The sequence below is a fragment of the Vespa mandarinia genome, chromosome 12, assembly GCF_050613455.1.
Source record: "Vespa mandarinia isolate Hongniang chromosome 12, ASM5061345v1, whole genome shotgun sequence".
In the NCBI taxonomy this organism is placed as follows: domain Eukaryota; kingdom Metazoa; phylum Arthropoda; class Insecta; order Hymenoptera; family Vespidae; genus Vespa; species Vespa mandarinia.
Window position 1 is genome coordinate 1905001 of NC_140821.1, and position 12500 is coordinate 1917500.

The 12500-nt window shown below is 33.9% G+C and overlaps 1 protein-coding gene across 15 annotated transcripts in view; it reads right to left on the reverse strand.

Annotated features, from left to right (window-relative positions):
• The window catches only part of heph (polypyrimidine tract-binding protein 1 heph), a 442781-nt gene that overhangs the window by 62305 nt on the left and 367976 nt on the right, over positions 1-12500 (reverse strand). For all 15 annotated transcript variants that reach the window (XM_085660477.1, XM_085660475.1, XM_085660474.1 and 12 more), the window contains one exon: positions 9454-9645. In XM_085660477.1, coding sequence (XP_085516603.1) covers positions 9454-9645 — 192 coding nt within the window. The remainder of the gene's footprint in view (positions 1-9453; positions 9646-12500) is intronic.

The window sequence follows — 12500 nt, forward strand, 5'->3', positions numbered from 1 at the left end:
TCTTTTTCTCCTCGATACTAACTCTCCTATCTTTATCTTTCTCTTTCCTTTTCTCATCCATTCATCCAACAAAATTATTCAAATATCAGAAGAGAGAATACAATCGACTTTATCGAGGTATCGTAAATTCGTATTAGTCGAAGATGAAAAAGTATGATTAAAGGAAAAATATTTTTCGATCGATTTCAATCATACAGTTATATCTACACACTCTATTCTATCTCTCTCTCTCTCTCTCTCTCTCTCTCTCTCTCTCTCTCTCTCTCTCTAACTTTATTCCACGATTGAGATAATGAAGTCCATGCATCCTGGGATTCCATTATGTTTGAAAAAGATTTTTCGCACTTCTACGAAAGGTAACGAAAAAAAAAAAAAAAAAAAAGAAAAAAAAACAAAAAAAAAGAAAAAAAAAAAACAAAAAGAAAAAAGAAATGAAAAGAAAAAAAAAAAGAAAAATACCATTGGTGTGTCTCCCTGATTTTTCTTCTCTCTCTCTCCCTCTCTCTCTTTCTTTTTTTTCTTTCTTTTTCCTCTTCTTCTATCTCTTTTATCTCTTTTTCTTGTACCTTCTTTCTACTTCTTTCTCTTCTTTTTACATCATCTCTTTTAATGTCGGTGGTTCATTCGTTAAGAATAAAAATTATAGAGAGAGAGAGAGAGAGAGAGAGAGAGAGAGAGAAAGAGAGAGAGGGAGTGGGAAAGGAGAGGGGATAAGGGCGTTCATTATTGGACAACATTACGAGTGGGATTCGAGTCCCGTCAAAATGATGGAGTGACAGCACACCAGGGTTATATGAACTCTTTCTCTCTCTCTCTCTCTCTCTCTCTCTCTCTCTCTCTCTCTCTCCTTCAGTCAAAATAATCAGTTTTCCATCCACTCTATCTGTCTCTTTCTTTACATACTCGTTCTATCTTGCTCGAACTTTACGAACGCAACTCTCTCTTTCTCTCTCTCTCTCTCTCTCTCTCTCTCTCTCTCTCTCTCTCTCTCTCTCTCTTTCTCTGCTGTTTTTTTGAACTAATATCGTTTATGCAAAGTGATAGTAAATGGAAGATAGTTGAAAAAAAAAAAGCAAAATAATGTAGGGAGAAAAACAGAGAGAGAGAGATAGAGAGATAGAGAGAGAGAGAGAGAGAGAGAGAGAGAGAGAGAGAGAGAAAAGTAAAAATGAAAAAAGAAAAGGAAAGAAAAAAGAAAGAGAAAGGAGAAGAAAAGAAAAAGGAATTGATCATGACAAATTCATTTCGATGAATGTAACGAATATTCTCATTCTCTTTTTCATTCATCGAATGCGATTGAGAACGATCGGCCCAATCCTTTATCGTCCATCTCTTTTTCTTTCTTTCCGCTTATCTCTTTCTTCTTATTTCTCTCTCTCTCTCTCTCTCTTTTTTTTTTCCTGTGGAGTTTAAAGAACGTGCAGAGTTTGTTAGAATTCATGATCATCCACCTCCCTTCTCCCCACCTTCGATCGTAAGTTAAATCGAAATTGCTTTTTTTTTTTATGACAATACTACGACATGACTCTCTCTCTCTCTCTCTCTCTCTCTCTCTCTCCCTCTGTGTGTGTATGTGTATATAAGAAATATTATCGTTGAGGATTCATTCCCACCCTCTACTCTCTCATACCTATCCTTCTTTTTTTTTTCTCCTTAGTCTATCCTAAAGAAGATAAGAGATAGAAATCTCTGGATATACGTCGTTACGATTCTTTTTATCCATTCTTTCTCATTTGGATATTATTAATTCCTCTTGGATTTTAAAATGAAGACTAAAGTCTGAATTGATTAGATCGAAATGATCTACACAATGAAATGTGAAAGGAGAACAAGTGGAAGAGAAAGAAGAAAAAGAAGAAGAAGAAGAAGAAGAAGAAGAAGAAGAAGAAGAAGATGGTCCATGTTTGTTCGACCACAAAAAAAAAAAATAAAAAAAAAAAAAAATACATAAATAAACAGAGAAGAGAGAGGGAGGGATAAAAATAAAAGATAAAATTCGACGAACGGAATACATTTTTCTATGGTGGCGTGAAAAAGAGAAGACTTTTTTTACGTTCAAGCGACGATCCTCGTGGAGCGGCATACACCAACCAGTATCAAGAAGCATCAGAGGCAGCTGCCGCTGCAGCAAAAGCAGCAGTAGCAGCAGTAGCAGCAGCAGTAGCTACACCAAAAGCCGTCTACGGTTAGCTCCTCCTATCCTTAAATATTTCAGAGGTACGATACAGTAGATGTAGGTTTAACAATGGCACATTGTTATTCGGACCTGTCGCAGGAGCTACGTTAGGGGTCTGGCTTGGAGCAAAAGCTTGCCATAGTGGTATACCAAGAAGAAGGGTTGTTGCTGTTCGTGGCTACACGCATAAGATAACCCCTACTATTTCTCTCTTTCTCTCTCTTTTTCTCTCTCCCTAGCTTTTTCCTTCCCCTTTCCCCCCCCTCTCTCTCTTACTTCAACCTTACTCTAAGCTTAGCTCCTTCGCTCGATGGCTATATGGACAAGATGGCGTAATATTTTTAATGGAGGGTGTCTTGGGTGATCTACGACACGCTGCATTGTTTCACCGACGACACATTGTTTTCTTCATCCTATCTCGACACTACCTTCTTCTTCTTCTTCTTCTTCTTCTTCTTCTTTTTTTCTTGTTTCTTTCTTTCTTCCCTTCTTTTTTGTTTTTTTTTGTTTTTTTTTTTATATACTTTTTCTTCTTCCTTTCTTTTCCTTTCCCCCCATTTTCTCCACCTTTCTTCTTTTTTTTTGTTTTGTTTGGTTTTTTCTTTCACCATTCCTTTTTCCTTACATCATCCAACCTCATCTCTCTCTCTCTCTCTCACTCTCGCTCTGTCTTTTTTTTCTCCCTTTTTCTCTTCAACTCTTCTTCAACTTCCTCCTCCCCTCCACTCTTTCGTCTCCTTAAATTTTTGTCGGCTTCTTTTACTTCATCTTCCTTTTTTACTTTTCTTTTTACTTTTCATGTTTTCTTTTTTTCTCTCTTTCCTCTTCAACTTCTTTGGGGCCGCCGCTTTTACCCTTCCTTTATCATGCTTAAGGCCATCCTCCAAAAACTCGACGACGTTCTCGAGCGATTACTATGGGGGCCGGTACAATTCCACTTTCCCCTTTCCCTTCTCTATCCCACACGTTTATCAGCGTAAAAAAGATTAATAAACGAACCTGATATTAGTTGCTTTTTCTTCTTCTTTTTTTTTTTTTTTTTTTTAATTTCTCTCGCTACACCTTTTGCTATTTTTTGTTTCTCCCTCTCTCTACCTCTCTCTCTCTCTCTCTCTTTATCTCTCTCTCTTAGCCTCTATTTTTCTTGATCATCAATATAGATTACTATTAAATAATCGCATCTAACTAATTCTCATTCACTTATGTTATCGATATTATTATCGTATTTAAATGAAAGATAGAAATATATTTAATCGCTACGAAGGATAAAAAATTCTTTTACTTTGAATAATATAAATACACGTATTTCTCTCTCTCTCTCTCTCTCTCTCTCTCTCTCTCTCACATATATATATATTATACATATATACTTACATACGCAGATACATATTTCTACAGAATTTCCATGGTACTTGTCCAGAGACAATTTTAAAAATTCTCTATTCGCTTAAGCGTAGAAGCTTAAGCGAAAGAGAAATAAAGATAGATAGAGAGAGAGAGAGAGAGAGAGAGAGAGAGAGAGAGAGAGAGACATATCCCACACGTCGAGCCATTCAAATGTTTCCCTTTTGCAATAACTTTTCTATGCGCGTGTCCGCTCGTAAAAAAAGGACTAACGAGTACGTCGAGCTGTGACCCTTAACCCCACCTTCTCTTTCTCCGAATCCCACCCTTCTAAATTCGCCACCACTCGACAACGAGCGTGTTCGCGCACACGAATGTGTCTTTAACGTGAAAAGATAGCAAACGAGAGAAAAGAGAGATAGAGACAGAAAGAATGTACAGAGAAAGAGAGAGAGAGAGAGAGAGAGAGAGAGAGAGAGAGAGAGAGAGAGAGAGAGAGAGAGAGATGGAAAGAGAGGGAAAGAGAGAAAGAGATATTTTAATTTTGTAATTCATAATGAAAGAATCATGAACGAGGCGATGATAAGGAAGACTTTTAGAAGAATTAATTATGTGCAAACGAAGAAAAAAAAAGAAAAGAAAAGAAAAGAAAAGAAAAGAAAAGAAAAGAAAAAAAATAATTAAATAAATGAACCAACACGATAATATTTCGTATAAAATGTATGAGCAAACTTCTCTTTTTTTTCTTTATATATATATATATATATATATATATTTTTTTTTTCGTTGTATGAAAGGAAGAATACTACTAAGGACAAATATATAAATATATTTGAAGAACATTTCATGATTTCAATTTGTCAATTGAAATAAAATTGAATATTATTTCTTTTGTGGGAAAATTATCCTCGGACGAAAGGAAAAGAAAAAAAAAAAATTAGAAAATTTCTAATCAAATTAATTCGATTCATTCTTTCTCTCTCTCTCTCTCTCTCTCTCTCTTTGAGAAGAATTTCATGGAGCTTTTGGAAAAGAAAAAATATATCTAAAACCATCGTGCATAGTCTTGTGAAGACAAAAGAAAGAAAAAAAAAAAATTAAAGAAAAGAGAAGAAAGGAAAAAAGAAAAAAATAAGAAGAAAAAAAAAAAGAAGAAGAAGAAAAGAAAACACAAGGAAAGAAAAGAGCTGCTTTAATCTCGGATTTCGCGAGAAAGTAAGAAGTCGTCGTACTTGCGGATGAAGAAAAGATGGTTGGAAAGAGTGAGAGAAAAAGAAAAAAAATTTTAGAAGGAAAGTAGAGGAAAAAACACAGAGAGAGAGAGAGAGAAAGAAAGAGAGAGAAAGAAAGAGAGAGAGAGAGAGAGAGAGAGTGAGTGAGTAGGCAAACCGGATAGTTTCTTGTGCTTTCGCATAGATATTAATTATTAAGTACACAAAGAGAGGAAGAAGAACAGAGTAAGAAGAACAATAGCCGAATTACAGTACACTTCCTGAATTTATATGGACGTTTATATTCGTAGCAGCCATTTTAAGGGGTTGGCTCATTTTCTTGCCGGGGCTCAGCGTTTCAACGTGCCCTTTCGCTATACTACAAGAGAGAAAAGTCGAGGATGGTTTTCCCCTCTACTTTTCTCTTTTATTTTTTTTTCTTTTTGATCCTTTTTTATCTTTTTTGTTTTTCCTTTATTTCCTTTTCTTTATTGTTTTTCTTTTTTCTTTTCTTTTTTTGTTTCATCTCGTACGCGACGTCGCTTAATCCGAATACGCGTTGTCGTTACGTATGCCATTACACCCTCGTTACATCTCCATTTTCTTTTTCTTCTCCTTTTTTTTGTTTTCTCTCCTTTTTTTTTTTTTTTTTTTTTTTTTTCTTTTAGTACAACAAGATAATTGGTTACCTCAACGAGAGATAATATCTTTGAGATAAAACAAAAATTTATATATATATATACATATATATATATATATATATATAAATCTTTTTTCGTTTAAATATTACATATCATCGAGAGTGATCAATCGAATTTATAAAAGAAAAACGAAGATTAAATAAGGATACAATTTTTCTTTTTTTCTTTTTCATTTCTTTTTTTTTTTTTTTTTTTTTTTTTAATCTAAAATTACGACAAAGTTGTTGCAAAATCGATCGGGACGATTTGACACAATTCGAGACTTGAAATTCGTACGATAATGATAAGTATCATTCGTTCGTAAATTAAAATCTAAGAAAAATTATTGTTTTTATATAATCAAAACAGAAAAAAAAAAAACAACTATAAAATTTCTTTCTAACAAAACGATCGATTGTTATAAAATTATCAAATCGTGATCGTCGTGTAATCGGTTTGACGCCATCGTCTACTTTAATACCATGAGGATCGACTGACTTTCTCCATTGAGATGTGAAGAAAAAAGAAGAAAGAAACAAAAAAGAAAAAGAGAAAAAAGAGAGAGAGAGAGAAAGAGAGAGAGAGAGAGAGAGAGAGAGAGGAAGGAAAAAAAAAAGGAGAAATAATTGTTGTTCATTAAGTCCATTTAAAAGGATGGATCACAGGGAAAAATTCCTTTTTAATTCCTCTTAATCCACTGTAAAGGTTTGCACAGATTGCGATAGAAAGCTCTTTACGGTTCTTTAAACAAGCGTTCGAAAGAGAGTGTTTTATGTGAGTGACGAACGAAAGAGAAAGAGATAGAAATAGAGGTAAACAGAGAGATAGAAAGAGATAGATATATATATATATACATATATACAGAGAGTGAGAGAGAGAGAGAGAGAGAAAAAGGGAAAGGAAATTCTAACGAGCGTGTGCAGTCTGGTAGTGGGTATATACTCGGTTCGCGGTTAGTGGTAAGGGTTGGAGGGGTAAGGGAGGTAGAAGTGAGAGGAGAGGGCGGGGGTCGATAGAGCTTGCAGAGCACGGTAAGCTCCGTTCTAAATTAATTACTAAACAATGCCGTGCCTGCACACTAACACGATCGTATTACTACTACACTACACTAACACACACCACCATTTTAGTCCGTCGTCTCTATCGTTGTCGTCGTCTTTATTAAACGAACGCGTGCACTTTTTACTTAACATATTTTTATCCTATGCATTTGATGATGTGCAACGCGTTAACGTTGCTTGACCCTCCGGTCCTCCAACCAGACAAAATCCCCTTTAGCAATCTTTTTCCAATATTATTTTTCAATCTTCTTATTCATCTGTTTATTCTTTTCTATTGTTTTTCTTTTTTTTTGTTTTGTTTTGTTTTGTTCTATTTTTTATTTATTTTCTTTTCTTTTTTTTTTTTTTAATCTTATCTTATCTTTCCTACATTCTCATCTTCGTCTTTCAAAGAAGAATATCTACTTGTTCGAAAAAGAATATATATATATATATATATATATATATATATATATATATAACTCAAGAGAACATCTAACAGGAATATCTTGTACCTTGGTTCACATATACTAAGGGAGAAGTAGTCGTCGAGGCTTTCACGGCGATTGCTTTTTCGGCGTCGTTTGTCAGTCGCGATGCCGAGAGCAGGGTGAAAAATCATTTGACCGTGGCGAATTCGTAGCTAGAAGAAAACCTTTTTCTCTTACCATCCTTCAGAATCTTTTGAAGCAATCCTCCTCCTCCACCTTCTCCTCCTCCTCTTCCACCTTCTCCTCCTTCAACTCCGCCGTTTCCCTCTCTCTATCACCCGTCTTCAGAACCCCTCACACCTACCACTTCTTCACCTACCTCTATCTCCATCAACCCTCATCCCACCTCCCATCCTATCTCATCCCCACCTCCCAACCCCAAAATCGTTCTTCTTAACACATTGAAAAGAAGATGAAAACGAAATGCTTGAAATTCTTCGATTTATTCGGAATAAGTTGACACTATGGATATAAGTATACGATCTATGAAAAATCACGCCCAAACGCACATAACTCTCTCTCTTTCTCTCTCTCTCTCTCTGTTTGTATGTATGTGTGTGTTGTCTACGTAAACTCTTTTATCTTTCTCATTCATCGAGAAAAATATCGAATTTACGTTGGAAATTTTTAGTGATATGGAAGACGTTCGAGATATATATAGGAAGATAAATAGATAGAAAGAGAAAGAGAAAGAGAGAGAGAGAGAGAGAGATACGTTGGAAAGTAAAGGGTAAAGGGAGGAAGGACTTATGGGGGGGGGTGATGGAGGGAGGAGTGCATATACACGTATATACGTACATATGTCTCTCGAACGTGAAAAGAATTTATTTTACCAAAATACTCGTAAACGTGGCAAACGGTAAATCCTTGAATTTAAGAGTCAATTTAAGATACCTTCCCTCTTATTCCGGCCATTAAGCAAGTAAAGCTTCACTAGATTATTTACGTCCTTCGAGAGAATAGCGAATGAATGAGTGAATGAGTGAACGAGCGAGGTATAGTATAAAGTAAGGATTAGAAAGAGAGAGAAGGATTCCCTAAGGAATCGGTGTCCGTTTCATGGAAGTTGTAGAGAAACTATTACTACTACTACTACTACTACAACTACTACTACTACTACTATTACTACCGTCACTACCATTCACCATCACCACTACCAACATTATAACCACATGGGGAAAGTAGTTCGGCAATTCCTTGAGACTTCTCGTGACTCTGACAATGTGTCTCATGGAAATTCGTACCCTTTAAACGTCAATCTTTTATATAAAAATTATTTCGACGACATTTATAACCTTTTACTCTATTTACATTATAAAAGTAATAACGATTATTAATTCAATCGACGATTATTATCTGTTTGTTTTCTTTTTCTCTTTTTATTTATTTGTTTATTTTTTCTTTTTTCTTTTTTTTTTTTTTTTTTTTTTTTTGAAATCATTCACGATATCTCTCCTTAAGAAAATTTTAAATGTCGATATTTATTTTTTTAATTATTTTAATCGATGCTATTGAACAACATATGTATATATACATATATCACATCATATATTTATTTATATATATATATATATATATATATATATGTTTGTATATGTATATAAACATACATTGATGTTCTATACATCTCTCTCTCTTTCTTTCTGTTTCTCTTTCTCTCTTACACACATACACACATTCACACACACACATATATACTCTATCCCTAGCTCGTTTTCGTTGCCGCAGGGATCGTTCATAAATCATGAGAACGTTAATTATAAGGTAACGCGCAGACGTGGATGTTTGGATTAACTTGCCGCCTGGAGCCAAATGGCTGACATCGCGTACGAAACGCGTATGACAACGTTAGAATGTTAAAACGACGACCTCGAGTAACGAAGGATTCTGTCTGTCGATAATAACTCGTGTCATGGCAAACATAATATGGTGGATGATAATACGATCTCTCTTTACTTATTGATGATTTTTCACTAATTGATAATAATTTTTACAAATTGTCTTTTTTTTTTTCACCGATTTAATTAATTTAATTTTATTAAATTTAAATATTCATTGATAGTCATTGGACTAATCATTGGACTAGTCATTGGACTAATAATGTCCAAACATTATCTTGCATTATTTGAGAGAAAAGAAAAAAAAAAAAAGAAAAAAAAAAAGAGAAAAGAAATAAAAAGATTATCTCGAAGCATCGATTATTATTATTTTCATTAACGTTACATTACCGGTGATACGATTTATTTTTAATCTTTCTTTTAATCTTATATATATATATATATATATATATATATATATATATATATATATATAAGATTATTAGCGAGCCAAAAAATTGACTTTAAGAAGTTCATTAGAAAATGATTAGATTATAAAATAAAGAAAAGCGAATGAACGAACAAGCTAAAAGCAAGGCAAGAAACAAACAAAAAAGATATTAAAATAATAATAATAATAATAATAATAATTAGCTATTAGAAATATTAGATATAGTATGATTGTAATACTGACTTTAGATGTGTTGGCCTCATCATTTGTAGGGCTACTGACCGCGTTGTTGCTGTGCGCCTGCTGATCCGTTTTTAATTCACGATGATTGCTGAACTGTACGTAAACGGCTCTGCCTCTAAGTTGTGCTATGCACGAGGCATAATACGTGACCATCGTTGCAGCCGCACTCTCGTCAGCCATTTCAAGGAATGCCTGTAACAAATAAACAAACAAACAAATTAATAATTTATGGTGTTATATAAAAAAAGATTTCTTTTTGAACGTACGCAAACATACACACATACATGCATACATATATATATATATATATATATATATATGTATATAAATAAATAAAAATATATATAAATTAGAGATGAAAAAAAATGTAGGTACATAATATGCATGCATGTATGTATATCCATATATAGATGTTATTATATACATGTATGCGCATTTATGTATGTGTGATGATCCCAATGGGATATTCAGTTACCCTCGAATCGAGAAAAAGCTTATAGTACTTGGTATCGAAAGAGAGAGAGAGAGAGAGAGAGAGAAAGAGAGAGAGAGAGAGAGAGAGAGAGAGAGAGAGAGAGAGAGAGATAATATGTGTGTGTATGTGTGAGAGAAAGAGAGGGAGAGATTGAAGGTCCGAACGACGTTAATGGATTTATACGCAACATGACGCTAATTTGGGCATGGCTTTTAGTCTAATTTACGTCCGCTTCGACTGAAAACATCGTAAATAAAACCATCGATGGAAAAATAACGAATGTGATTACACTCTGATTACTATTTCTCTCTCTCTTTCTCTCTCTTTCTCTTTTTCTCTTTCATATGTATCTACATAGTAAAAATGGTACAAATTTCCAAACGGAAATACGAGAAATATTAACTCTTTCAAAAATTCTCATGTTACGTTTTCTATTATACGTATATATACATACATACATACATACATACATACATACATACATACATACATACATACATATATATGTATATATACACACGTACGCAATTGTACGCGCGTACATCATATATATATATATATATATATATATACGATGGGAAGGTAAAAGCAATGTTTTTGTATTTTTTATCATTTTTGTTTCCCCACTCCCGTTTCTTTTTTCATTTTCTTTCCTTTTCTTCCTTTTTTCTTCTTCTACTTTTTCCACCCTCTCCCCACCTCTTCTTCCTCTTTCTTCTACCTTCTCTCTTTTCTCCCACCCTCCACCCATCTCTCCGTTTTACTGCAATATCGAACGGAAAAAGGAAACCATTGTGAAATGTAACGTAAACTGGAAAACCGGAAGTCACTAAAACGCAACTTCGAAGTCACGTCTAGAAGCTTATCTTCTATTCGTTTCGTTCGAAATCGAGCCTCCCTCCGCCAAGCCGTTTTCCGTGGTATGAACGTTAAACTTTTGCTTGTAGAGAGATACAGAGAGAGAGAGAGAGCGAGAGAAAGAGAGACAGAGAAAGAGAGACAGAGAGAGAGAGAGAGAGAGAGAGAGAGAAGCACGATAGGCCGTCGACAATCGTTGTTTCGATGGTGGTTGCTTCTCGCTCGTTTCGACGAACGATAACGAGCAGCCTTTCCTGCTGCTAGCTTCCCGTTTACCGAAAACTCCCTCCTCTCCCTCTCCCTACTTGTATCTATCTCTCGTTCTCCCTTTTACTCTCTCTCTCTCTCTCTCTCTGTCTGTCTGTCTGTTTGTCTGTCTTTATCTCTCTTTCTCTCTTTTATAGAATTCGATCGTTTCGAGGGAACTATCGAGAGAGAAATACTTTCGTTTTACCTTTCGTTTAAATTCGAAACGAGATTTCATTCTTGATATAAAACTTTTAAAATGATCAAAAGGTGCATTTAGAATATCTATGTTTTATTTTATAGAAAATAACGAGATAGAATTAATCATATATTATATATTACATTAGAAAGATCATCGAACATTCGATCGGATTGAGTAATAATGATAATAATAATAATAATAATGATGATGATGATGATGATGATGATGATAATATTAATATGCGAGATCGTTTTGAATAAATATCAAAAAGGGAGAATGAATTTTTTTTTCGATGTTAATAATTTTACAATTTTACATTTAATTAACGAATTAATAAAATTCGTTATATCGTATGTATGTATTTTTGTACGTGTGAATTCTTGAATAATATCATGATACTTGAGTAAAACTTTTGATATTATGAAAAAAATCATCTATTTCGATATCGTTAAATGGATAATTTTATAATTTAATTTAATATTTGATTATTATTAATGACGATGTTTATGGGGTTTATTATCCGATAAAATTGCAATTTTTCTTTTTCTTTTTTTTTTTTCCCCCCAAAGATTTTCATTTTAAAAAGCAATTTTTCTTTTATCTCAATTCCGTTCATCTCTTATCCGTTTTCCCAAGTGATATCTCGTCGATATACGTCTACATCTAATACACCAAATGCAACGTCGTTTTTCCATTGAAAGATCTATATAAAATAGAGAGATAGATAAAGAGAGAGAGAGAGAGAAAGAGAGAGAGAGAGAGAGAATCGATACTTCTCTAAGAGACGAAGAGAACATTCAGTGGCTTATTCGTCTATTTGTACTTCTCCACTCGTCGATAGTAATGTTTCTACGTAAACAGCTTTAGGAACGACCACGGTGCATCATTCAGTATGGATTTAACAGTTTATTACTTCTCTGAATCGAGATAATATTAAAACATAGTGTCAATACTATATTGCCCTCTCTCTCTCTCTCTCTCTCTCTCTCTCTCTCTCTTTTCATATCACTAAAACCCAGAAACGATCTAGTTTCTAATCAAACTCTGATTAAGTGTTCGAGATGTTAGAACTCGTAATATAAGGGAGAAAAGAATAGAAAAAATTAAAAAAAAGAAATAATAAGAAAAAAGAAGAATAAAGAAAAATAAAATAAAAAGAGGAAGAGAGAGAGAGATGCTCCCTCTACACACAAAAACACACACACACATACACAAAAAACAAAAAAAATTTGCAAATTCCGATTGGAGAGAAAGAGAATTCATGAT